Genomic DNA, 27,923 nt, shown 5'->3' with positions numbered 1-27,923 from the left:
ACCTTACTTACCTGTGCCTGCCCCACCCCACCCAACCTGGCCGCCCCTCTCTCCAGCATTATTTTATGCAGATGATCGCCAGCCAATGTTTTATATATTTGCACTTAAAAAAAAGTTGAAATACATCTGACACGTAACATTATGTAAGTTTAAGGCATAAACATGCTGATTCGAAACGTTTATATACTGCAGTAGGATTGCCATTGTAAGCATTAGTGAGCACCATCATTTCTTTTTTGGGGGTGGGAATGATTCACATCTAGTATCTTCACAGTTTTGATGTTTACAATACAATCTTGCTGTCTATGATTATTACACTGTGCGTTAGGTCTATAGGACCTATTTGTGTACAGGTTTGCAAGTTTGCTCCCTCAGCATCTCATAAGCATCCAAGTAGCGGTGTCTTTTGACCAAGTTAATCTAATCCACAAAACACACGCCCAGGATTTACAAAACTGTGGTACCAGCCCCCAAACTGGAAATGAACAGAACGTCCCCGGATAGTTGAATGGTTACCTAACTGTTCTGTACCGTGCTACCAGATAGGAAGTACTCAGCACTAAAAAGGAACCAGCATGGATGGTGGATCGGGAAGAATTGGCTGATTGAAAACAGTCCAGTCACAGGGCAGTGACGTACTGTACGATTACGGATGGTGTGGTTGGAAAAGGGATCGGGGTTGATGGCACTAGTGGATCTTGGGTACGGCGTGGTTTTACAAATCTGCACGTTTCACAAACTGACACAAAACGACATACACACGTTGGTCAGTGTGTCAGCATCCCTGGGTTTGATATCACACTGTTAGTTATGGAAGACACAACAATGAGAGAAATTGCCTCAAGGGTTCCTGTCGTCTAATTAATTTTTTTAAAGTTTATTTATTTATTTTGAGGGAGACGGACACAGTGCACAAGCAGGGGAGGGGCAGAGAGAGGGAGACAAAGAATCCCAAGCAGGTTCCGCACTGTCAGCACAGGGTCTGACTTGGGGCTTGGCCTCAACAATCACAAGATCATGACCTGAGCTCAAGTTGAGTGCTCAACCAACCGAGTCATCCAGTTGCCCCAAATTGGATTATCTTTATGAAGCACTGAAAGTTACCTTTTTATTGTGGGGAAATATGCCTCACAAAGTTTGTACAGGTGTGTGGCATTAAGTACATCCATGGTGCTACACAAGCATCCACACCATCCACCTCCAGATCGTGCAGTCTTCCTACTAGTTTTGCAACTTGCTGTGAACAATTATTAAAAAAAAAAAAAAAAAAAACAGCAGGGGCACCCAGATGGCTGTCAGTTCAGCAAATGACTCTTGGTTTCGGTTCAGGTCATGATCTCATGATTTGTGACATCGAGCCCCACGGTGGGCTCTGTGCTAATGGCATGGAGCCTCCTTGGGATATTCTCTCTCTCTCTCTCTCTCTCTCTCCCTCCCTCCCTCCCTCTCTCTCTCTCCCTCTCCCTGCCCCTCCTCTGCTCACACTGTCTCTCTCAAAATAAATAAACATTAAAAAAAAAAAAAGGCAAAGACAACACTGGCAAAACCAAAATCAAAAAAGCAAAAGCCATCCCCAGAACTTACCTCAAAGACTCCAGCAAACAGTTTGGGTGTCTTAACGCTTTGCATGCCATCATGAGATCTTCTTCCCTCAGGTGGGTGCTTTCCAAGCTCAGGTATTTAATATTACGGTTGGAAATGAGAGTCATCCAGAGATGACGAAGACCAAGGGTAACCTGTGCACCTTTAAATCTACCGAAGAGAGAAAAGAAAACGATGCATCAGACATAGGGGACAGTTGTACCTCAATTTTCCCTTGTTCCTCTTCTTGTATTACAACTCTCTTATCTCTCACTATTTGCATTATTTTTTTAATGTTTATTTTTGAAGAGAGAGACAGAGCGTGAGCAGGGGAGGGGCAGAGAGAGAGGGAGACAGAGAATCGGAAGCAGGCTCCAGGCTCCAAGCTGTCAGCACAGAGCCTGACGTGGGGCTCGAACTCATGGACCACGGGATCATGACCTGAGCCGGAGTCGGACGCTCAACCAAGTGAGCCAGCCGAGTGCCCCTAATTTTAAAGATAAAAAAAAATTTAATCTCTCCACCTCATGTGGGGCATAAATCCATAACCCTGAGATTAAGAGTCACACACTCCACTGACTGAGCCAGCCAGGTGCCCCTAATTTATTCAATTTTAAAGCAACAAATACTTGAGCGCCTGGGTAGCTCAGTTGGTTAGGTGACCGACTTTGGCTCAGGTCATGATCTTGAGGTTTGTGAGTTTGAGCCCTGCATCGGTCTCTGTGCTGACAGCTCAGAGCCTGGAGCCTGCTTCAGATTCTGTGTCTCCCCCTCTGTCTACCCCTCCCCTGCTCATGCTCTGTGTCTCTCAATAATAAATAAGCGTTAAACATTTTTTTAAAGCAACAAATACTTGAACATCTGTGACGCAGCAGGCACTGGACACAGTATTAAATGATGCTAATATTGCACGTTCTCACGGAGCTTAATCTCGTGGGGGGACACTCAGTGAAGAGCTGAACAAGACAGCTATGCTGAAGAATGAAATTCAGGACGGTCCATTGAGAACAGAGCTACAGGGGCACCTGGCTGACTCAGTAGCCGGGAACACGTGACTCTTGATCTTGGGGTTGTGCGTTGAAGGCCCACGCTGAGTGTAGAGGGCACTTAAAAATAAAATCTTGGGGCGCCTGGGTGGCGCAGTCGGTTAAGCGTCCGACTTCAGCCAGGTCACAATCTCGCGGTCCGTGAGTTCGAGCCCCGCGTCGGGCTCTGGGCTGATGGCTCAGAGCCTGGAGCCTGTTTCTGATTCTGTGTCTCCCTCTCTCTCTGCCCCTCCCCCGTTCATGCTCTGTCTCTCTCTGTCCCAAAAATAAATAAACGTTGAAAAAAAAAATTTAAAAATAAAATCTTAAAAAAAAAACAACAGAACTGCAAACAGATATGATCAAGTTCAAGCTGAACAGAGAAGTCCTATGTCGCAAAAAGGAGTCTAAGGTGATAACTGTTTGGTTTTTAAAAAAAGTCATTTGCCAATATATGCATATAGTTGCATGGAAAGTTCAGGAGATGTGAAAGTAGTTAATTAGAGAAATAGGAGAGGTGGCAAAGGATTTACCTAAGACCTAAGACCCTTGTAGTGCCCGAATCTCGTTACCATTTCGATGTATTCCTGCTGAATTACAGATATGGTGACGACAGGAACTCTAGGACATCACGGGCAAGAGCAGAGAGCAGGGACTGCTTAGTAGGAAGGGGTGTCCAGGGGAAATGCTAAGATAGAGCTGGCAGAGGAGTTTGCCATAGGACAGAGGTGAACAGGGCACTGTCAGTACTCTGGCATCGCCTGCCTCCCTGGCACAGCCCAGCTTAAGGAAACTACTTAGGGAGGAGATAGAGGCAACAAGGGGAAAATGTTTGTGTGGAGAAGTTGACTTGCTCCGGTCTGGGGGTCACCTGTGCTTTGCTTGGAGGGAAGAGTCTGGAATAGACTCTGTCCACAGTAGAACTAGCATTGTTGTCTCGTGCTCCAGGTGCTTGGTGAGCACCCTGGGCTCTACCACAGACCCAGGAACCTACAAGCTGTTCAAATATTTGTTACCTTATTAACAAACGTAAAAGCATTAAGAACTGATGGAAAGCCTCTCTGATCTTCCTCTACCCACTTGCCTGAAATGAGCTCCCCTCACCTTCGCCCCTAGTAACCCACTCCCGTTCATCCTTCAATACCCAGGCTGAGTGAATCTGCCTGACAGGGTCTCTAGTTACTCCCCCCTTGTGTGCTTCTGGTGACCCGCTTCCTGTAACTTGTGCAGGACTTATCCTCTCTGATTACATTCTTAGGTTGGGTTTTTCTCATAAGTGGGAGAGGGGAGCTGTGACACAGCCACACCAAGGGGCGTGAACCCTTACATCAGATTCTGTATTTTACAGGTTGGCTGCCTCAGCGTGGCACAGAGGGTCTTCATGGCCCCTTCACTCAGGATGCTGCCACTCAGGTCGAGCTGCTGCAGGCTTGGGTGGGTGCTGAGCACGAAGCAGAGGTCTCCCCACCACTCATCAGCAAGGTGCCTCGCCGGCTTCCTACGTTGGAAAAGGAAAGAAACATTTGCTTCCACGGGACGGAGTTTAGCACGAGCAGGTGTCACAACAGGGTCAGAAGAGACCCGTCCATCACGGTAAGACTCGGATGGCTTCTGAGGGTCTGAGGCCCATTTAGCGTTGTCGCCTTGTGCTTTGCGTGAGTGCTCTCCTACCCACCCTGCTTCCGGAACATTCCGACACCCCAGCGGGGTGTGCGGAGGGGACCTGGAGCCACCAGCTCTATAGTCAGATGTACCCTTAGATCCCAACTCCCCCTGGAACGGGAGAAGGTGCGGTTCACAAGGATGTTCCTCAGAAAGTTAGAAGCAGAACTACTCAGTGCTCCAGGAGGCCCACTTACACACAGGAATTGAAGGCAGCACCCTGAAGAGGGATTTGTGCTATCTTCACAGCAGCCGAGATACGGAAACGGCCTAAATGTCTGCTGACGGATGAACGGATTAGGAAAATGTGACACACCCGCACGCACGCACACTAGGGAATATTACTCAGCTTTAAAAACAGGAAATCCAGGGGCGCCTGGGTGGCTCAGTCGGTTAAGCGTCCGACTTCGGCTCAGGTCACGATCTCGCGGTCCGTGAGTTCGAGCCCCACGTCGGGCTCTGTGCTGACCGCTCAGGGCCTGGAGCCTGCTTCTGATTCTGTGTCTCCCTCTCTCTCTGTTCCTCCCCTGCTTCCACTCTGTGTCTCTCTCTCTCTCTCTCTCTCTCTCTCTTTCTCAAAAGTAAATAACAAACATTAATAATAATAAGAAGAAAACGGCACAAGTGAAGGACTCACCCTTGGGGACTCAGGGGCTGTGCCTCAGTGAACTCATCCTTTGAGAGGCTCTCCTGCACATCCATCCGAATTTTCCGCAAATACTGGCAATGCCGGAGGCAGAAGGAGGACACCAGGACATCCATCCTCCGGTTCATTGGAAGCCACACTTCTTGGAAGCTGTTCAATGCCAAGCAAACAAAGTCTTCATCTTGAGTCTCAAAAAGACAGTAGAAGGAGTCCAGGAAGTCCAGAGGGGAGGGGGTGCTGGGCTGCTGACCCAGCAGGGAGATCCAGCCCAGAAGCCCCTGCCTCACCACCGGGGGGACTGGACATCCAAGCAGGACTTCCAGGGTCCCCATCACCTCTTTGCTCATGAGGCCAAACAAGAAACGCTTCATCTGGAGCAAGTGAGCATTGGAGCTGATTTGTCTGAGCTCCATCAAGCTCCTTATGTTCTCCACGAACACGGGGTAGGGATCCCACTCCATTTCCAGTCCTTCTAGAACGTAGTGCAGGGCAGCACAGAACTCCTGGATGCTGGGGTGCAGGAACGCGTAGCACCTTTCGTGGCCATGGTCTCGGAGGAGGACATTCATGTGAAACAGAGCAGAGAGCTCGGACTCCCTGAGTCCGTGAACACTCAGGTCATCTCCGTAAAACACAAACTTCATGTTCCACAGTCCCTGCACCGCCATGCGGCACAGGCTCTTCAAGGTGGCTCTCTCTTCCCGGCTGAGACAGCGCTGGGATGGGTCTCGGGGAGTGAGATGATGGAACAGAAAGGTGGTGTACAAGCCCGTGAGGGTCTGGCAGGAAGGAGGAAGGCTCTTTCCCGATGCCGCATGCAGATTCAGAGCCTCGCTGGTGAGCCACCCCAAGATGGGGGCCTGGCACTCGTTAAACAGCGGGTGGTTGTCCACCACTGAGTTCAAGACTTTCGTCTCCTGATGCTCATTCTTCATGTGCTTAAGGAGCAACTGAACCCTTTTCTCCACGGAGATGCCCCTGACTAACAGGTAACGGGGTGACAGGACCATGGATTTGAGCTTTTCTATGCCCGTGTCTCTGACGGTGATCATCAGGGAGGCCTCAGGGAGCAGGACTTTCTTCAGCAGACTGTGCATCAGAACGGACATGGGTTGCTTGTCTCCCCAGTCTTCACAGAGACCCAAGTCAGCATCTTTGAAGGCAAAGTCCAGGTCGTTGAAACCATCAACAACAAACAAAAGCCTTTCTGGTTGGGACATGATCTCCGTCACCGGAACCTGTGAGTGTGGCCACTCCCTGCAAATTAGCTCTGCAAAACTGACCTCCCTCATCCACGGCATTTCTCTGGCATGGAGGAAGAAGACATAGGAGAACATTTCCTGGTAGAGTTCACCTCGCGCCCAGTACAGCAGGACCTTTCTGGCCAAAGCTGATTTCCCAATTCCTGATTTCCCGTGCAAAACCACAGTGTGAGGCCGGAAGCCCCTCTGGTCTGGATTAAAAGCATCAAACAGTATTTGCATTTCTGGACAGTCAAAGGCAAAGTTGTCAACACCATGGTGTGCGTCCAACTTCATAGCAAATTTTGTCATCACGTGACTCTTGTAGTCCCCTGTATTACCTCCACAGCCCAAGTTGGACAGGGGAAGGGAGAAGAAAAAACAGGAAACAAAGTTAGAAGAAAGTCTGGATTTCAGGAAAAAGCAAAACACAAGTCCCCAAACCCCTGGACGTAGAATCAATGGATCCTAAGTTAGAGCACGTATGTGTACATGGTTCTTTCGTTTCTTCCTAGCAATGGGCTGATAACAACCTCCATCCTTCATGCAAAGGTCAATTCCTTAAAGCGTATGAACGTCCTACAAAATACCTCTACTTGTCCCTTTAGCCCGTCTTTTTTTTTCAGCACTTAATACCTGACACATTACATTTTTGTTTGCTTCTTGTCTGTCTCCCCTCAGTAGACTCTGTGCAGGGACTTTGTTATTTACTGTTGTATCTTTATTAGAATGATGCCTGACACCCTGTAGACACTCAAGTATTTGTTAAACGAATAATCTATGCCAAACACTACTATGCAGTCTATGAAAGGCAGAGAAGCTTAGGGGAGCTGAGGATGTGTGTGCATCGGCACTGATTTCTGGGCTTGCAGGACAGGCATGGATCTCCAGCAGCTCCGGGCTGCTATGGAGAAACCCCTCCATGCAATGGGAAAACCTGCTCTGCCACAAAGAGGCAGACATGGCCCTGAAGTCAGACAGATCCTGCTTGAAATTCCAGGCTCTCTTGTATGGTGTCAATTTCTGAGCCTCAGTTTCCCCACCTCTGAGAGGAGATTAACATCCTCTTTTTTTTTTTATTTATATATGAAATTTATTGTCAAATTGGTTTCCATACAACACCCAGTGCTCATCCCAAAAGGTGCCCTCCTCAATACCCATCACCCACCCTCTCCTCCCTCCCACCCCCCATCAACCCTTAGTTTGTTCTCAGTTCTCAACAGTCTCTTATGCTTTGGCTCTCTCCCACTCTAACCTCTTTTTTTTTTTTTTTCCTTCCCCTCCCCCAAGGGTTCCTGTTAAGTTTCTCAGGATCCACATAAGAGTGAAACCATATGGTATCTGTCTTTCTCTGTATGGCTTATTTCACTTAGCATCACACTCTCCAGTTCCATCCACGTTGCTACAAAAGGCCATATTTCACTTTTTCTCATGGCCACGTAGTATTCCATTGTGTATATAAACCACAATTTCTTTATCCATTCATCACTTGATGGACATTTAGGCTCTTTCCATAATTTGGCTATTGTTGAGAGTGCTGCTATGAACATTGGGGTACAAGTGCCCCTATGCATCAGTACTCCTGTGTCTCTTGGATAAATTCCTAGCAGTGCTATTGCTGGGTCATAGGGTAGGTCTATTTTTAATTTTCTGAGGAACCTCCACACTGCTTTCCAGAGCGGCTGCACCAATTTGCATTCCCACCAACAGTGCAAGAGGGTTCCCGTTTCTCCACATCCTCTCCAGCATCTATAGTCTCCTGATTTGTTCATTTTGGCCACTCTGACTGGCGTGAGGTGATACCTGAGTGTGGTTTTGATTTGTATTTCCCTGATAAGGAGCGACGCTGAACATCTTTTCATGTGCCTGTTGGCCATCCGGATGTCTTCTTTAGAGAAGTGTCTATTCATGTTTTCTGCCCATTTCTTCACTGGGTTATTTGCTTTTCGGGTGTGGAGTTTGGTGAGCTCTTTATAGATTTTGGATACTAGCCCTTTGTCCGATATGTCATTTGCAAATATCTTTTCCCATTCCGTTGGTTGCCTTTTAGTTTTGTTGGTTGTTTCCTTTGCTGTGCAGAAGCTTTTTATCTTCATAAGGTCCCCGTAATTCACTTTTGCTTTTAATTCCCTTGCCTTTGGGGATGTGTCGAGTAAGAGATTGCTACGGCTGAGGTCAGAGAGGTCTTTTCCTGCTTTCTCCTCTAAGGTTTTGATGGTTTCCTGTCGAAGTGTTGGAATAAATATTTAAGAGAGAATATGCCTTCAAAATTTATTGGCACAGGGCCTGGCAAAAACAATCAGTGGCCACTATTGTCGTTACAAACCATAGTTCTTTCGCATTATCTGATTATATTTTTATCCCAGCACTTGTCACAAATGGCAGTTATTTTATGCATCTGGTTTTTGCCTAGTCCCTAGCTTGTGATGGAAGTTCCATGAAGGCACTTTATCTGCATACCTCCAGACTCTTCAACAGCCTCTGACGTCTGACAGGTACTCAATAACATGAAAAAAAAAAAACAAAAAACAAAAAACAAAAACCTCCTCTAAGCTGGGGTCCTTACATTTGCTGGTAATACTATTATATATTTTTTAAAAAGATGACAAGATCCGGGGCGCCTGGGTGGCTCAGTCGGTTAAGCATCCAACTTTGGCTCAGGTCATGATCTTGCGATCCGTGAGTTCGAGCCCCGCGTCGGGCTCTGTGCTGACAGCTCAGTGCCTAGAGCCTGTTTCAGATTCTGTGTCTCCCTCTTTCTCTGACCCTCCCCCGTTCATGCTCTGTCTCTCTCTGTCTCAAAAATAAATAAACATTAAACAAATTTTTTTTTAAAAAGATGACAAGATCCTCTCTGTACAAGTGTATAAGGCAATGACTATCTTTACATAAAATATCTACCCAGAAGTTCTAAATCTTAAGCTCCCTTATTCTGTATAGGGAAAGGTATTAAGACACCTATATTAAAACTATAGGAAGCAGGGGTGCCTGGATGGCTCAGTTGGTTAGGTGTCTGACTTCGGCTCAGGTCATGATCTCATGGCTCATGAGTTCGAGCCCCGTATCGGCCTCTATGCTGAAAGCGCAGAGCTTGGTGCCTGCTTTGGATTCTGTGTCTCCCTCTCTCTCTGCCCTTCCTTTGCTCATGCTGTCTCTCCTTCAAAAATAAACAAACATTAAAAAAATTAAAAAAAAAACTGCAGGAAGCAGACCTTGAGGTCTGAACAACTTCTATTTGCTGAGCTCAGACTGATGCATTATCCTCAAAGGACAGACTATGCTCCTGGGCTATAGGTTTTCAAAGAGAGAAGGAAGCCCCAAGGAGGTATGTCTGCGTTGAATTTGGGTCGCCCTTGGCCACCTCTTCTCCCATGGACTCAAGTATTGCATCTGTGACCAATAGTTCCAAATCTCCTTCAATGGTGCTGACTTCTTCCCTGAGATCCTAGGCTCATGTGTCAAACTCCCCACCTCAAAGGGTCACAGGGACCTCAAAGTCAGTGCGTCAAAAACTCATGTTTTACCTCCAACAAGAAACTCCTCATAAGTTTCCTATAAGTGGCAATTAGACAAAAGCTTCTGTTTGTGGACTTACTTTGGAACAGATGTTTGCCTCAATGCTTTCTCCATAAACCTAATTTTAGCCCCATCTCACTCTTATGGTGGTTTGTTCATCTGCAAAATGGGGATATTATTACCTCCCTTAAGAGACTGGTGTAGGATGCTATGACATAATCATAAGACATGGAGAATAGCACCTGGCCTGTGGCAAGTATTCTAGAGAGGTCGTCAATATTGGCATTTATTACCACTCATCTCAACTGAAAATGGACAACACTGGCAACTGCTGGGTCTTCAAGCATTTGTCTAGTGAAAGATTAAGGCTAACATAGGTTACGTCACAGAGGTGGAATAAAACTCCAGCTTGAAAGTCAAATAAATCACTGATTCCTGGCATCACCATCCATCAGGCTGTCTAGTGGAAAGGCAGGAGCTACACCTGACACTTTTTCCCCAGAAATCCCAAACATCAGCTTTTATCAAATACCTCATAAGTCAAATCACTTCTGTCCATCAACACTTCCTTGTACATGAATATTCATAGTGGCTTTATTCACAATAGCTAAGAGGTAGAGACAACCCGAATGTCCATTGTCTGATGAACAGATAAAGAAAAGGTGGTCTATCTACACAACAGGATATTAGTCAGCAGTAGAAATGAGCTAAGTGCTGGTATGCGCTACAACATGAATATAGAAAACATTATGCTAAATGAAAGAGGCCAGTCATGAAAGACCACACTTGTAGGATACCATTTATACGTATGGTATACATACATAGAAGTCCAGAATAGGCCAATTCGTAGAGGCAGAAAGTATATTAGTGGTTTCATAGGACTTGGAGAAGAAGAGATATAGTAATGGGTTTGGGGTTTCTTTTGGGAAGAGGAAAATGCTCTGGAATAACATAATGGTGATTATTTGCACAACATCGTGAACATGCAAAGAAACACTGAATCGTACACTTTAAAAGGGTGAGCTTTTTGGTACATTGATTATAGCTCAACAAAAAGTCTCAAGTGGAGTGCCTGGTAGCTCAGTTGGTTGGGCAACTGACTCTTGATTTTGCCTCAGATCATGATGTCAGGCTTTGTGAGGTCGAGCCCCAAATTGGGCTCTGCTGGAAGTGAGGAGCCTGCTTGGGATTCTCTCATTCCTTCTCTCTCTGCCCCTCCCGTGATTTCTCTCGCTCACTCTTAAAATAAACTTGAGAAGAGAAGAGAAGAGAAGAGAAGAGAAGAGAAGAGAAAAGAAAAAAAAGCCTCAAGTAATTTTCCTCAGAGAAGTCTGCTGTCACTTCCTTGACTGGTCAATTGATGTTTCATACAAACATGGCACCTGGGATCTCATCGTTTTGTATTTTGTTTGGTTTAGTTAACATATAACTCTATATGGCCATATGTATATATATTTTACCACTATTTTCCTATCAGTTCTTCAAATGGTAGGTATTCACAAAATAAAGGTTGACAGAAGGACTTGGGAAAAGAGGTCACCACTAGCCAAGTACTTCTGAACAAAGTGCTTGATTACTCTTGTCTATATTTAGCGCCTGTCAAACGAGCTTACGCCTCATGCCCAACTTCCCCAGAATCCCAGGTCTTTGGAATGTGTCTTCATACAAAGTAACTGTAGATGATCACAGCGGACATATGTGATGCCTTTGATGATGATTCATTCTAGGAGCTCTTGGGGGAGGAGACTGATGTACCAGAGACAAATGCAGATGAGCAATGGGAAAGTGGACTCCTCTGCCACCCAAACTCCATTCCAGGATGGCCAAAAAAAAAAAAAAAAAAAAAAAAGCAAACCAAAAAAAAAACCCCACAGCGAATCAGATTTCTTTACCTTGTTCTTTCATCTCTGCTGCTGTGGCACCATCTTGTTCTATAGCTTGTGAAATTTCTGCAAAAGAGAGAAGGAAGAATAAACTCCCCCATTCTTTTATTTTTAAATATAATTGTCAAATTGGTTTCCATACAACACCCAGTGCTCATCCCAACAGGTGTCCTCCTCAATCCCCATCACCCACTTTCCCCTCCCTCCCACTCACCCTCAGTTTATTCTCAGTTTTTAAGAGTCTCTTATGGTTTGCCTCCTTCCCTCTCTAACTTTTTTCCCCCCCTTCCCCTCCCCCATGGTCTTCTGTTAAGTTTCTCAATATCCACATATGAGTGAAAAACATATGGTATCTGCATTTCTCTGCCTGGCTTATTTCACTTAGCATATCCTCCAGTTCCATCCACATTGCTGCAAATGGCCAGATTTCATTCTTTCTCATTGCCAAGTAGTATTTCATTGTATGTGTAAACCACATCTTCTTTATCCATCAGTTGATGGACATTTAGGCTCTTTCCATAGTTTGGCTATTGTTGAAAGAGCTGCTATAAACGTTGGGGTACAAGTGCCCCTCTGCATCAGCACTCCTGTATCCCTTGGGTAAATTCCTAGCACTGCTATTGCCGGGTCATAGGGTGGATCTATTTTTAATTTTTTTGAGGAACCTCCCCACTGTTTTCCAGAGCGGCTGCACCAGTTTGCATTCCCACCAACAGTGCAAGAGGGTTCCCATTTCTCCACATCCTCTCCAGCATCTAGAGTCTCCCGATTTGTTCATCTTAGCCACTCTGACTGGCGTGAGGTGGTATCTCATTGTATGAATTCCCCCATTGTTATGTGAACATCTGAAGTAGAGAGGGCGCAGACCTACATCTCAGGACCAGTTTGGAACATGGAAGCCACTGGCTCAGCTAGAGATGCTAAGCGTATGTAAAATGAGCACTTGATTCAGAATCAGGAGATGTGAAGTTCTGGTCTCAACTCTGCTTTTAATTCTTTGGAGACCTTTTGGCAAGTCATTAAAATGGTGGATAAGAACCAAGGGTCTGGAGTCAGACATAGGATTTAAATGGGAATTCTGTCCCTTCCTGCTTATGAGGTCTTAGTCAACTTGCTGGTCCAACATGCTTCTGTTGGTTCATCTGTAGAGCTAGGATAATAGCTCCTACGTTGTGGAGTTGCTCTAAATTAAATCCGGTGTTTTGGTAGAGGACTAGCACAGTCTCTGGTGTATAATAGCTACTACTTGCTGAGAATAACCATTATATCTACTTATTAAAAATAGTTTCCTGGGGCGCCTGGGTGGCGCAGTCGGTTAAGCGTCCGACTTCAGCCAGGTCACTATCTCGCGCTCCGTGAGTTCGAGCCCCGCGTCGGGCTCTGGGCTGATGGCTCAGAGCCTGGAGCCTGTTTCCGATTCTGTGTCTCCCTCTCTCTCTGCCCCTCCCCCGTTCATGCTCTGTCTCTCTCTGTCCCCAAAATAAATAAACATTGAAAAAAAAAAAAAAAGTTTCCTAATGTGGCTAAGTACATATTTGACATAGGTGATATGGGAATGACTTATGGTATTTAAGGAATAGTCAAAAGGGTGGTGTTAATCTTGCAAATTATAAAAAAAAAATGCAATAAATTATCACAAATGTAACAAAACTATTTGAGCATTTTAAAGCAGACGAGTCAAGTTTTCAGATGTAAATTTCTAAAAGATCACCTTGGTTATTATTGTATGGAAAATGGATTGCATACAACCAGAGTGGAAAAGGATAAGAAATTCGAAGGAAATGATTCTCACATACAGGGTATGGGTAGAAAAACATAGAAATGGATTATACTCTAGATGTGCATCTCATAGGATTTTGATTCATTGGATGAAGGTGGAGAAAGAAAAGAAGCAGTCAGTCAGACTAAAAAGTGAGTAGGCTTGGGGCGCCTGGGTGGCGCAGTCGGTTAAGCGTCCGACTTCAGCCAGGTCACGATCTCGCGGTCCGTGAGTTCGAGCCCCACGTCAGGCTCTGGGCTGATGGCTCGGAGCCTGGAGCCTGTTTCCGATTCTGTGTCTCCCTCTCTCTCTGCCCCTCCCCCGTTCATGCTCTGTCTCTCTCTGTCCCAAAAATAAATAAACGTTGAAAAAAAAAATTTTAAAAAGTGAGTAGGCTTTTGGAATGAATAAGCAGGTGGATAGCAGTCCCATTTACTGAAATAAAAAAACAGAGGAGGCAGATATATAGAACACCAAGAACACCAATAACAGCAGATTACATGGTCTTCTGAAGCACGCATAGAACTTTCTCTAAGACACGCCACATGTTAGCCCATAAGACACAACGTGAAAACGGAACAACAAACAAACTTACAGCATGTAGATAGAGCAGTGGTTAGAGTGTCGACATGTGTAGGGTTTAAGTATACAGCTTAGCCTCTGGATCTTCAGTTTTGTTACCAGATGATTGGAATTACAGTTACTACCACACGAAGTCCTGTGGAGATCTAGGAGATTGAAGCACGTGGCACCATCCTTAACCCTTAAGGTCTCAACAAGCGGTAGTTCTTGTGCACAATGGTAATTTAGAGGGGTTTCCCAATGTGGCTTAGAAGACCCCAGCTTTTGTCCATTTTGATCCTACTGCCAACATTAGTCAGTCGGTGTCTCTATTTCATATCGCTAAATTACTACTTAGTAATCTTTAAACCCAGTAAGATACGATTTTATCCCTCGAAAGAGAATATGTGGGACTCCCCCTGTTAAACCTAGATTTACATTAAAATTGGGATAATTTATGCCCTCTGGGATTCTGAAACTCTGTGACTCATCAGTTCTTCAGACTTTAGTTTTGAAAGGGATTTTCCTGCCCACAGTCTGAACAAAGCTGCTTCAACAGGAGGTTGGTCCTGATTCTTTTGAGGTGTTAGACTTCATGGTCAATGCTGACTGCTAGAAGATTAGCAATATATAAGTGGTAGTGTGGGTAACAGTGGGGGAAAGCATGCTGTCTATAAAAGCCTACATCTTTCCCTGTATGTTTTGGCATCACTGCTTTGATTCCTTTTGTTGGTCTCCTTTTTCCTCCACTGAAGTGTAAACTTCATGAATGCTGGGGATTTGCATGTACTTTGTCCATGGATGTATCACAAGTCACAGAGTGGTGCCTGGCATATCACCAGTACTCAAATATTTGGGGACTTGTATTGAACATGGTTTCATGTTATCTGGTTCTCCTCACCAAAGCCTCCAAAACAGATTATTAGGTGAAGCTTGTCCTGGTGGGGTCATGGAGTTATCCAAACTGAAGATGGAAACTCAAATAGTTGTAAGAAAGCTTTAAGTTCACAGAGCTCTTTGGACTCAGAATAAGAAAGAACATGATGGGAATGCAAGCTGGTGCAGCCACTCTGGAAAACAGTATGGAGGTTCCTCAAAAAACTGAAAATAGAACTACCCTATGACCCAGCAATTTCCCTACTAGGCATTTATCTACAGGATCCAGGTGTGCTGTTTCAAAGGGACACATGCACCCCCATGTTTATAGCAGCACTATCAACAATAGCCAAAGTATGGAAAGAGCCCAAATGTCCATCGATGGATGAATGGATAAAGAAGATGTGGTGTGTGTGTATACACACACACACACACACACACACACACACACACACACACAAAACACACAATGGAGTATTACTCGGCAATCAAAAAGAGTGAAATCTTGCCATTTGCAACTATGTGGATGGAACTGGAGGGTGTCATGCTAAGTGAAATTAGTCAGTCAGAGAAAGACAAAAATCATATGACTTCCTCATATGAGGACGTTAAGAGACAAAACAGATGAAGATAAGGGAAGGGAAACAAAAATAATATAAAAACAGGGAGGGGGACAAAACAGAAGAGACTCATAAATATGGAGAACAAACTAAGAGTTGCTGGAGGGGTTGTGGGAGGGGGGATGGGCTAAATGGGCAAGGGGCATTAAGGAATCTACTCCTGAAATCATTGTTTCTCTCTATGCTAACTAATTTGGATGTAAATTTAAAAGAATAAAACTTAAAAAATAGATTAAAAAACTAAAAAAATAAATATTTTGGAAAATTAAAAAAAAAAAAAAAAGAAAGACCATGATTACCAGATCCTCAGAACCCATACAACCACCTGACAGAACGGAAAGAACACTGGACTATCAGGAGTAATGGTTCAAGTCCCAGATGTGCCACTAACTCATCACCATGTGGCTTGAGACGTATCCATTTTCCCACCATGCCCATACTGACCTGGTACTTCTTTCATGCTCAGTTCTTGGTCATTCTTCATTGTAGAATTTTCTGGCATTTCAGCCAGTGAATACCCTGCAACGGAGAGTAGATGAAATAATAGTCTCTAACAAAGTCAGCAATTTCCAAGACTAGGGATGAGATTTCCCATTACTAAATACTGAGGGGAACCAAGACAAGTCTCAGATCTCAGTTTATTCCATGACTAACTGGTATCAGAGACAATGGAGTCAGATCCTCAAGTGCCACCAGCACAGCAAAGCAACAGAGACTTGTTGCAAAGACAGCTCTGATTTTGAATTTGTAAATTCCAGTCCCGGTTTTGCTGTAAGGCCTTGGGTAATTAACATAACAAGGCAGTTTATGGTGGCTATCAAGAATTTATCTTCAAGAGTCATCCTGAACACCTCTCTTGAACTTCAAACTAGTTAGTTAACTACTCACTAGGGACCTGTGAATTATCCAAATAGAGATGTCCAGCTCATCATTTCTAACATTGTTTACTCCTTCTCCTGTCTACTTGCTGCAAAACAACTCTTCCAATGTTTCTTGGGATGAGGTAATGGAACCCCATGCATCCAGTCTCATGCCAGAAACACGGGTGTCATCCATGTTAGCATATTCTCTCTCTGCATTTAGTCCTACAAAACTGTTGTGTCTGCTTTTGAAACATCTTCAATTGAATTTCTACTTTCTCTAATGGCCACTGCCACCCTGGCCCAAGACACCTTTATTTCTCCCAAGGGATGCCAGAATGGCCTCTTAACTGGTCTCCCCACACCTATTCATTTATTCTGTCTGGACCACAAAACACTTCAGCAACAATGATGAAATGTCAATTGGATTATTTTTACTCCATCCCCTTTCAAACAAATGGCTTATTCTTTGCTATTAAAATTATTTTCTTTTTTTTTTTTTTTTTTTTTTTTTTTAATTTTTTTTTTTTCAACGTTTATTTATTTTTGGGACAGAGAGAGACAGAGCATGAACGGGGGAGGGGCAGAGAGAGAGGGAGACAGAATCGGAAACAGGCTCCAGGCTCTGAGCCATCAGCCCAGAGCCCGACGCGGGGCTCGAACTCACGGACCGCGAGATCGTGACCTGGCTGAAGTCGGACACTTAACCGACTGCGCCACCCAGGCGCCCCTAAAATTATTTTCAAGATGCTGTGTTGTCCAACTTGTAGTCCACTTCCCCATATTTATCTCTTGTCTTGTTCCCTCAAGTTCTTCATGCTCTAGCCAAGCTCTTTGTTAAAGGCTTCATGATGCTCCTGTCTTCTGCTCATCATGTGCTATGTGCTTCTCTAATTATGCCCAGTTGGCTTGGCTAGCTTCTTTTCTTCATATTTGTTTCAGCCTGAACTTCACTTCTTCTAGGAAGTGATTCTGTCCTTCACTTTCCTCTGATCTGGAATAGGAACCTCTTCTTTTTCTGCACCATTAAAAAAATCACCCATTTATTCCTCTTCCTTGCTGCACTGGAAACTATGAATTCTCATGGGTCACATGCCAGAGATTTAAAGATATGTTAAATAATGAGTCCTGTCTTTGTCACCTGTAAGCTCATGAACTGGGTCATGTTGTAGAACTTGGTAGAAACTCTATTTTATTTTATTTTTTATATAGAGAGGGAGGGAGCCAAAACATAAGAGACTCTTAAAAACTGAGAACAAACTGAGGGTGGTTGGGGAGTAGGAGGGAGGAGAGGGTGGGTGATGGGTATTGAGGAGGGCACCTGTTGGGATGAGCACTTAGTGTTGTATGGAAACCAATTTGACAATAAATTATATTTATTTAATATGAAATTTATTGTCAAATTGGTTTCCATACAACACCCAGTGCTCAACAGGTGCCCTCCTCAGTGTCCATCAACAAGTTTCCCCTCTCCTCCACCCCCCATCAACCCTCAGTTTGTTCTCAGTATTTAAGAGAATCTAATGGTTTGCCTCCCTCCCTCTCTGTAACTTTTTCCCCCTTTATCTCCGCCATGGTCTTCTGTTAAGTTTCTCAGGATCCACCTATGAGTGCAAACATATGGTATGTTTGCATGCATTCTCTTACTGACTTATTTCACTTAGCATAATACCCTCCAGTTCCATCCACGTTGCTACAAATGGCCAGGATTTCATTCTTTCTCATTGCCAAGAAATATTCCATGGTATATATAAACCACATCTTCTTCATCCATTAGTCATAGAACCTCTATTTTAGCTTCTTCAATGGGGAACCTATTTCATGGAGTGGGTTTGAGACTCAATGACAGGGCAGTTTCAACATAGTGCCTCATCTAGAGTACTGACTCAGTAAACATCACCCATCATTTTAATTTTAGAGCCCTAATTTCCTGTGAATCAATTAGGGCTTTTTTTTTTGTTTTCCACATAGGGCTTTTTTGAAGCTCTGAAAGGATAGCTTCTCTTAAAGTCCTTTGAACTTCAGATAGATGCAGAGTTACATCTAGGCATTTAGGGCCAATCTGACTGCTCACCCTTGGGACTCTTTTCTAAGTTTTCTGTCCACAGTTGAATAAGAGAATTCCTCTTGATAAAGGAGGGCTATTATTTTTTTCTACCTTTCTCCTAAATACCCTAAGATAGTCACACAATATGATCTGAATACATTGCTATAATATGGACACCAAGAGTCTGACAAGATCAATCCTTAGAGTTCCTTGAGCCTTAGTCCTTCAGCTTGGGGCAAGAAATATGGGATAAACCCACTGTACCTCCACCTTAGTGTTCTCAATAAGTGAATGAAGCTTTGTTGATCCCTTTCTATACGTTGTGTTGTTGAAACTTTGCAACAGCACATGTAAGCATTAGTGTTCCAAGATGTGGAATCCAAGGGTCAGAGTAAAAGCGGATTTGCTCAAAGTCACACAGAACAAGTAGAAGGTCCAGAGCTCAAGCTTAGCACTTAGGACTCTAAATCCTATCTACTAACTTCAACCAAATTCTGTCCAGGTAGAGGGTCTATCTACTCAATTCTTCTCTTCCACTGTTTCACAGGGGAGAGACTACTCTAATTTCCAGCCAGGTAGGATGACCATCGAGTGACTTCTCATAGTTCAGACTCACGCTGTGGAGATGGACCCAATTAGACATCAAGGATACCTTCCCCATTCCCATGGGGGCTTGATGTCATCTTCTTTCTCTCCTACCCCCGGATTTGCCCCACGTCTTACTCACTTTTCATCTCTTTCCTTGCCTTCTCAGAGAGTATGGACAGGTTCATCTTTTCAAAGATGTGAATAGATATTTTCCAGGCAAGAGATTCTCTATAATGCTCATGCAACAGGGAAGCTAGATGTTCCACATTGGCACTGTTTACTTCAACCCACGGAAAAGAGCACATTGCCAGTTCTGAAGCATTTTCCATGAGCAATTCCTTAAATGTCTGAAATTCTTCCTTTCCTAGCTGCTTGAAACACCACTGCAGTCCATAGTTGGAAAAGGAGGGTAGTTTGGCTTCCTGCATCTTAGTGCAAGGCTGAGAGCTCAGGTTTTGATGGAAAAGTGGATTCTTTGGTAATATGGAGCAAATGACACCTGTGGAAGAGTAGTAAGATTCAAAAGAGGATCTTGCATCAAATTCTCAAGTTCATACAACCAACCTCAGTTAACTCACTAGAAACAACATTCTCTCTTCCTTTTGTGAAACACACAGAAAAGCCCCATTCATGGGTAACAATTCTTTATAGACTTAAAATTACTTGACTTCATATCTGTTTATCTCATTACAAGAATATAAGCTCTGGGATGTTTTGCTGCCCTTATCCCTAGTTCCCAAAACACCACCCAGTATAGGGTCAGATTCAAAACACTTAAAAGAATACATAAACACTAATTTGAAAGGATATGTGCACCGTATGTTTTATTGCAGCATTACCAACAATAACCAAATTATGGAAGCAACTCAACTGTCCATCAATAGATGAAAGAGTAAAGAAGGTGTGTGTATATGTACACACACACACACACACACACACACACACACACACACACACACACTTGGATATTATTCAGCCACGACAAAGGATGAAATCTTGAGATACGCAACACCATGGATGGAGCTAGAGAGTATTATGCTAAGTGAAATATGTCAGACTGAGAAAAAACAAATAACATGAATTCAGTTGTATGTGGAATTTAAGAAACAAAAAACAAATGGGCAATTGAAAAGGAAAAAAAGAGAAAGAGGCAAACCAAGAAACAGACTCTTAAGGATATTAAGAGAACACACTGATGGCTACAAGAGAGGAGATGGGTGGGGGTGATGGGCAAACAGGTGATGGGTATTAAGGAGGGCACTTATGTGATAAGCACTAGGTGTTGTATGAAATTGTTGAATCACTATATGATACACCGGAAACTAGTATTACACTTATATTAACTATACTGGAATAATTAAAATCAACAATAAAAAAACCCAAAACACTTATCAGTGATGCTCTTGGCTAATGTAGCTATACTCATGAAAACTGGCAAATAAGTTACCACCACTTACTGAAAATTAGTCACACTGTTTATTACTATTATTATGTTTATTTTTGAGAGAGAGAGAGACAGAGAGACAGAGAGAGACAGACAGAGAGAGAGACAGAGACAGCATGAGCAGGGGAGGGGCAGAGAGAGAGGGAGACACAGAATCTGAAGCAGGTTCCAGGCTCTGAGCTGTCAGCACAGAGTCCAATACGGGGCTTGAACCCACCACGATCTCATGGTTTGAAATCATGACGAAATCAGACCCTCAACTGAGCCACCCAGGCTCCCCTATTATTATTTTTTAAAAGTAGGCTCTACATCCAATGTGGGGCTTGAACTCATGGCCCTGAGATCAAGAGTTGCACGCTCTACCAACTGAGCCAGGCAGGTGCCCCAGTCACACAGTTTTTAAAGCAGTTGATTCCTTCTGTGTCTGTTAACATAATATGAAGTTACATAAACATAGTAAAGAGTTGTGGTATAAAAATAAATGGGTAAACATTTGAAAATCTTATTTGACAAGGATATTCTATCTAGAAAATATAACAATAAAAAGATAAACAACCTGATTAAAAATGGGCAAATGATCTGAATAGACATTTCTCCAAAGAAGATCTACAATTGGCAAATAAGCACATGACAAGATGCTCAACCTCCTTGGCCATCAGAACAGATTCTACACCCCTGACCCCCTCCATCAGCTTGTTCTGTACATGGACGTCCATGACCTGTACCATGCATTTCTTCTCAGAATCGTCTAGGCTGGTTGGTGGTGACAAACATTTTGTACTTGTTAGGAATGCTCCAGGAAGAATTCTTAAATCTAGGAAATCTCCTCTTCCATTATTATATGGCCTCTATAAACAGGGACAACCAATACCAGTTGGGCATTTTGGGGCTGTTCTGGTCTTGCCCAGCCATTGGTTTGTGGTGGAAAATAAAGCAATCAAAGGGATACCATGTAATAAAAAACTTTAAGGGCTCAAGTAGACGGCAACTTGATTTTTTCCCCATGAGCCATAGTAGAGTGGAGGTTAGCTGTGCTGGATATTCCTATACTTGCTGTGCTTCTAGGTCTGATTTGTAGATACCCAGTGAGGTCCTCTCGAGCTCCTTCCTGGTACTGGAAGCATGTCACCCAGGTGTAACCAGATTGTAAGGTACATGTCTGGTCAAACTCGGAGTTTTGTTGTTGCTGCCTAGGCAGACGGGGCATCTACTCTCTGTGCCCTTAACTTACACACTGGATTCTGGTAGTTTCTCTCTGCTGCTCCCCTGCCATTCTCTACGTGCAGTTTTAAGGAGGGGGTGGTGACTAAGATTACTTCAATTTACAATGAGAGAGCTGGAGGATAAAGAAACTGAAGATTATAAAATACAGTTAAAACCTTGGATTGTGAGGAACTTGTTCTGTGAGTGTTCCACAAGATGAGCAAGCATTTCTTTTTTTTTTTAATTTTTTTTTAACATTTATTTATTTTTGAGACAGCATGAACAGAGGAGGGTCAGAGAAAGAGGGAGACACAGAATCTGAAACAGGCTCCAGGCTCTGAGCTGTCAGCACAGAGCCTGACACAGGGCTCGAACCCACGGGCCGTGAGATCATGACCTGAGCCGAAGTCAGACACTTAACCGACTGAGCCACCCAGTCGCCCCAGAGCAACCATTTCTAATAAATTTTAACTTAACAAGCAATGTCTTGCAGTATGAGTAGTATGTGATGCTGAAGGTCACATGGTCACAACTGAGCCAATGCTTCTTGAAATTCACCTTGATATACAAGTGCTTTGGATTACAGGCATATTTCTGGAATGAATTAAGCTCACAAACCAAGGTTTTACTGTACATGGAAGGAAACGTGGAAGGAAGGGCTCTGGGCTGGTGAAAGAGGGGGACACAGATGCCACTGTGACAAAATGGTAGTTTTCCTAAGCTAGAGTATTTCAAACACTGCTTTCAGAGATGAAGCGGTCTATATGGGCACAAGTTTTCCCCCTAGCATATAGGACACAGGGGATCACAAATGTCTGGTTTATGAGAATTACATCTTAAAACAGTTCAGAGATGGTAGTCAGACCATTATCATGGACTGACCAGCTGCCTGGAGGAGCAAGTAGAGTGGTTGGGACAGAGTGCTAATGGCCCACAAAACTGAAAACAGTCAGCCCTTTGCAGAAAGTCCACTGACTTATGCTCTTAAAAAAAAAAAAGCTTCAACATTGGGGTGCCTGGGTGACTCAGTTGGTTAAGCGTCTGACTCTTGGTTTTGGCTCCATTCATGATCTCACAGTTTGTGGGCTCTGCGCCAACAATGCAGAGCCTGCTTGGGATTCTCTCTTTCTCCCTCTCTCTCTGCCCCTCCCCAACTTGCTCTTTCTCTTTCAAAAATAAATAAACCTAAAAAAAAATTAAAACTAAAATTTCCTATTTTCCCCCTCCAACATAAAACAACCTGGATACGTGGAGATGGAAAACAAAACACCCCTCTCCCCCTGCCCCAATCTCCCAACTATTCAGTTAAGTGGTGACTAAATGAATATGGGAAGCTCATTTAAAGGAGAATAAATTTCAGATGGCCACACCTGCACATGGGTGTAGACATGATTTGAATTGAATGTTTGCCTTATCGTGCAAAGCACTCAAAGGAACAAGTAGAGGAGAACTGTGGCTGTAAAAAGTCACAAAAGTCTCAGTGGTCTCAGGAAGGTTATTTTTAGGATGGAATGCTTGACAAAGTTTATATGCTCAGAGGGAAGAGTAAGTAAAAGTAGAAGCAGGAAACAAAACAATTAAATGAGTACTTACTCTTTTCTAAATCCCTTCTTAGGCAATTTACAGCAACTCAATACTTTCCATCAGTAATGTGGATACACAAAGAGTGTTACTGTCTTCACTTTACAGAGTGTTTTAGGAAAAAGCATTTTAACGCACATCTTATTATAATGCTCCACCTCTTCCAACACATCTCAGGAGGGAGCTGATAATCAAACCCAACAGAGTAGGAGGAAAGCACAGGTGGAGGGACTGGCCTGGGGAAGGCAGATGGACCCCTTCCCCTGGAAAGCTGAAGAGGGATTGGGGAGAAGGTAAGGACATTATTCCCACAAAGGGCAGGGTTGTAGGTTGGAAAGATGTAGAGTAAGACTGGTGGTTAACATTATTTTCTGGAAATAAATGACTAGCCAAAGCTTCCCCTTTGTCTTTATCCTTTATTCTATCTATGTCTTGCAATGGCTTTCTGCACCGGATCTTGAATGATCCCATAGAAGTGGTCAAGATCACAGGGCTTGAGATCTATCACATGCAGTTTTGAATGTTGATTCAGCCCTTGCTACTCCAGGCAAAGCCATTTATTCCTCTGTGACTCAGTTTCCCCATGTGACAACACCCTCAGGACTGTATAGTGCTTCAATAACTGTAACCCTTCCCTGTGTGGTTAACATATAATTAGCACCTTAATTATAATTAACATATAATTAACACAGTGACAACCCTGAGCTCCCACAAGACCTGGTCCAGACATCAGCTGATCTTGAACTTAGAGTCACAGCACCCCCCCACTCTGTCCTCTATTTTAGACCTAGAGACTGGGAAGGATTAAAGGAACGTACTGAAGGAACCCAAACAAACGTGAAAAATATTATTTTATCAAATGGGGAAATGGGACCCCTCATTCTTTCAAGGCATATCTTTGGTTCTTGGGCTCTGGCTAGTCTAAATGGAGAGCGTGGGCACACAGAGCCAAGCTCAAGGAATAAGTCCTAACCAGTGCTAGAGAAAGAAAGGAGATAAAAGCTAGGAACAAGAGAAAATACTCACCAACTCGCCTCCAAAATCAGAGCCCGCTCCCCGGCCAATGGGCAACCACACGGTGAGGGTCTTTGGGGAATCCTGGGTCAGTGACGTTGTTGCTTTCCATTGGTTGTCCTGGGCTCTGAATGGCCAGCTCCAGGGTAGATGTGGAGCAGCTGTCTTCTGCACCTGTCCTTGCACTATTGAAGATGCTGCCTCATCCTTAGCACACCTGTGCTCAGCCCTCACCTGGTTGTCCCAGGGCAATGTTCTTATTTTACACAACCTGCATTTACTGACCAGTGTCTAATGCCACTGCTGTTGTCTGTTCAGTTGGCTTTCTCCATAAACTCTTTTTTAAATGTTTATTTATTTATTTTGAGAGAGAGAGAGAGACTAAGGGAGGGATGGGGAGAGAGAGAGAGAGAATCCCAGACTCCATGATGTCAGTGTAGAGCCCAACGTGGGGCTTGAATTCACAAACTACGAGATCATGACCTGAGCCGGAGTCAGACACTCAACTAACTGAGCCACCTAGGCGCCCCTCTCCATAAAACTCTTACCTGGATTCCCTGTGAACTCATCGTAAGCATTCCTGTTTGTTATCAAAAGAACAGCCTCCGAAACTCTCCCCTTCTGAAGTGTCCGTCTTGGGCAATAGAAGTACTAGCCATTTTGTGCCTTGAGTCTCCACATTAATGGTTGTCTCCTGGAATTTTCCCATCCTTCCCGCTGCCCTCCTCGCTTTACTGAAATATAACTGACAACACTATGTAAGTTCAAGCTACACAATGTATTGCTTTGACACACTGATTCACTGAAAAGTGATTGCCAGCAATGCTAACAGATACCTCCTATTCCAGTAGTTCCCAAACTTCACCCCAGGTTAGAATCATCTGGGAGAATTCTAAAACCCCTGATGCCCAAGCCACACCCTACTCCAATTAAGTCTGGATGTCTGGGGCTGGCAGCCAGGCAACAGTGCTTTTATTAAAGATTCCCAGGTAAGACCCTGTGCCACAAAGACTGGGGACATTGTCACACTTTCAAGCCCGGCTATTTTCAAGGCACATTCTCCTACAGCTTTAGCAAAGGGGTGTCTCCTGGGCCCTTGTGGGGAACCTGTCAGTGGGTGGATTCTCTGGCTTTCTGTTGCCCCCAGGCAAGGCAGTTCAGGGCAGCCCCACCTCATTCACTGTGGATCCTAGTGGTGGTACATTATGATCAGCTCCAGCTGTTAAATTCTGGGCTCTGGAGAACAAATCAAAGCAAATGAAATTTGCAAATGACATATTGGATAAAGGGTTAGTATCCAAAATCTATAAAGAACTTACCAAACTCAACACCCCAAAAGCAAATAATCCAGTGAAGAAATGGGCAAAATACATGAACAGACATTTTTCCAAAGAAGACGTCCAGATGGTTAACAGACATGTGCAAAGATGCTCAACATCACTCATCATCAGGGAAATACAAATCAAAACCACAATGAGATGTTACCTCATACCTGTCAGAATGGCTAACATTAACAACTCAGGAAACAACAGATGTTGGCAATGATATGGAGAAAGGAGAACCCTTTTTTACTGCTGGTGGGAATACAAACTGGGGCAGCCACTCTGGAAAACAGTATGGAGGTTCCTCAAAAAATTACAAATAGAACTACTCTATGACCCAGCAATTGCACTACTAAGTATTTATCCAAAGGTTACAAAAACACTAATTCAAAGGGGCACATGGACCCCAGTGTCTATAGCAGTGCTATCAACAACAGCCAAACTATGGAAAGAGCCCAAATGTCCATCGATGATGAATGAATAAAGAAGATGTGGTACATATATACAATGGAATATTACTCGTCGATGAAAAAGAATGAAATCTTGCCATTTGCAACAAGGTGGTTGGAACTGGAAGGTATTATGCTAAGCAAAATTAGAGAAAGACAAGTATCATATGATTTCACTCATCTATGGAATTTAAGAAACACAACAGATCAACATAAGGGAAAGAAAAATAAGATAAAAACAGAGAGGGAGGCAAACCATAAGAGACTCTTAAATACAGAGAACAACCTGAGGGTTGCTGTAGGGGAGGTGGATGGGGGTGATGGGCTAAATGGGTGATGGGCACTAAGGAGGGTACTTGTTGGGGTGAACACTGGGTGTTATAAGTATGTGATGAATCAGTGTGTTCTACTCCTGAAGCCAATATTATACTATATGTTAACCAACTTGAATTTAAATAAATAAATTTTAAAAACCAAAAAAAAAAGCAAATTTTAAATGGAAGATTGGATTACCTTTATTTTTCTCTATGCTTTAAGGATGGGGTGGAGGTGGGGTTGAGGATTCCAACTGCTCTGACTTTTGTAATGAAACCCTTCTGGAGACCAGAGAACCAATGCAGATAATACCTGAACATTACTTTGTATAGAAAAACATGAGTTTTTCTTTTTTTTTTTTTTAATTTTTTAAAGTTTATTTATTTTTTTGAGACAGAGAGAGACAGAGCATGAACGGGGGAGGGTCAGAGAGTGAGGGAGACACAGAATCCGAAACGGGCTCCAGGCTCCGAGCTGTCAGCACAGAGCCTGACGCGGGGCTCGAACTCACCGTGAGATCATGACCCGAGCCAAAGTCGGACGCTCAACCGACTGAGCCACCCAGGCGCCACAAAACATGAGTTTTTCAAAAGAAAAATATCGTATGGCTGCCTCTATATCTTTGAGTTCCAAATGCTGTCCTAACTCCTTCATTCATGTACGACATGATTTAGACCTGGAAAGTTCAGACTGCCCTGTGATGTATAGTCCCTTCCTGTGAGGTTGGAGGGGAGGTCATCTGCATATTACTAGAGTTTCTCAAAGTTCTGTGGACCACGAGGAGACAGAGCATGTAGGGAACCACTCTCTAGAGCAAGGATCTAGTTCAGCCTGCTATGTGTCCAAGAAACATTTGCCTTAATTTGTTTTATTGTATTAATACACTAAAATCATTTTTAGAAGTTCAGTTTTTAAAAAGTTTATTAATTTTTGAGAGAACGAGAGAGAGAGAAAGAATCCCAAGCAGGCTCCACACCCAGCACGGGGCTTGAACTCACAACTGTGAGATCATGACCTGAGCTGAAACCAAGAGTTGGATGCTCAGCCAACTTAGCCACCCCAGTGCCCCTGAGGTTTCTTCCATTGATCTACTAGTCTACTGGTAAATAAATAACACTTGAAAAGCTTTCACATTGCATTTATGTATACATTTTTAATTAAATTCTTCTGATATCCTCATAGGCAATTCAGATACTTCCCAGAGACAATATTAACATGACAAATTCAAGGACTTCCAGAAGCCAGGGGTGGAAGAGGGCTGGTTTCCCCAACTCAGTGACTAATCCATGTCTAACACATGAACGTCAGCATCTCCAAGGGAGCTGTTTAGAGGTCATGCCCCACACCATTTTCCAGAAACAATTGGGCCATTCCAGACTCAGAATGGCCCACAGAATAGGCCAAAATTCCCCAGGTTTTCTCTAGGAAAAAAATACCCAGGGTGGGGTCACCAGATCACTCCATCCATCTTGCCTCCTCCCAGTACTCAATGCTCCAGTCCTGTATGATCCTCAGGACTTCATTCTTCACAGCTGGGCCCTCCAGCCTTGTCATTGTCTCTGCTGCGTAGTTCTGCTTCATTTCCCTGTGAAGGACAAGAATCAGGCTTTGTTGTCTCACATTTGGTGTGTGTGTGTGTGTGTTCCTAGAAACGTACACAGAACCTTGAAGACAGAAGTGCACCACCCTGGAGACCACTGTGGAGACCATGCTGCAAACCAAGACCAGAC

General features: G+C 43.8%; 2 protein-coding genes across 9 annotated transcripts in view; one reads left to right on the top strand and one right to left on the bottom strand.

Annotated features, from left to right (window-relative positions):
• Positions 1-19,323, bottom strand: part of NLRP5 (NLR family pyrin domain containing 5) — a 35,448-nt gene extending 16,125 nt beyond the window's left edge. Inside the window, 6 exon segments of the mRNA XM_086690819.1 lie at positions 1,585-1,752; positions 3,934-4,092; positions 4,891-6,496; positions 9,174-9,178; positions 15,811-15,889; positions 19,005-19,323. Coding sequence (XP_086546945.1) covers positions 1,585-1,752; positions 3,934-4,092; positions 4,891-6,496; positions 9,174-9,178; positions 15,811-15,889; positions 19,005-19,293 — 2,306 coding nt within the window. The 5' untranslated portion in view covers positions 19,294-19,323.
• NLRP13 (NLR family pyrin domain containing 13) overlaps positions 1-27,923 on the top strand; it is a 112,831-nt gene that overhangs the window by 11,867 nt on the left and 73,041 nt on the right. For all 8 annotated transcript variants that reach the window (XR_015245074.1, XR_015245073.1, XR_015245072.1 and 5 more), the window contains one exon: positions 3,955-4,199. The gene's annotated coding sequence lies outside the window, so the exon portion shown is untranslated. The remainder of the gene's footprint in view (positions 1-3,954; positions 4,200-27,923) is intronic.

Source organism: Puma concolor, chromosome E2, assembly GCF_028749965.1.
Source record: "Puma concolor isolate L17-30 chromosome E2, mPumCon1.1.hap2, whole genome shotgun sequence".
In the NCBI taxonomy this organism is placed as follows: Eukaryota; Metazoa; Chordata; class Mammalia; order Carnivora; family Felidae; genus Puma; species Puma concolor.
Note: the sequence above shows the minus strand (reverse complement) of the source record. Positions and strands in the feature narration are given on the sequence as shown.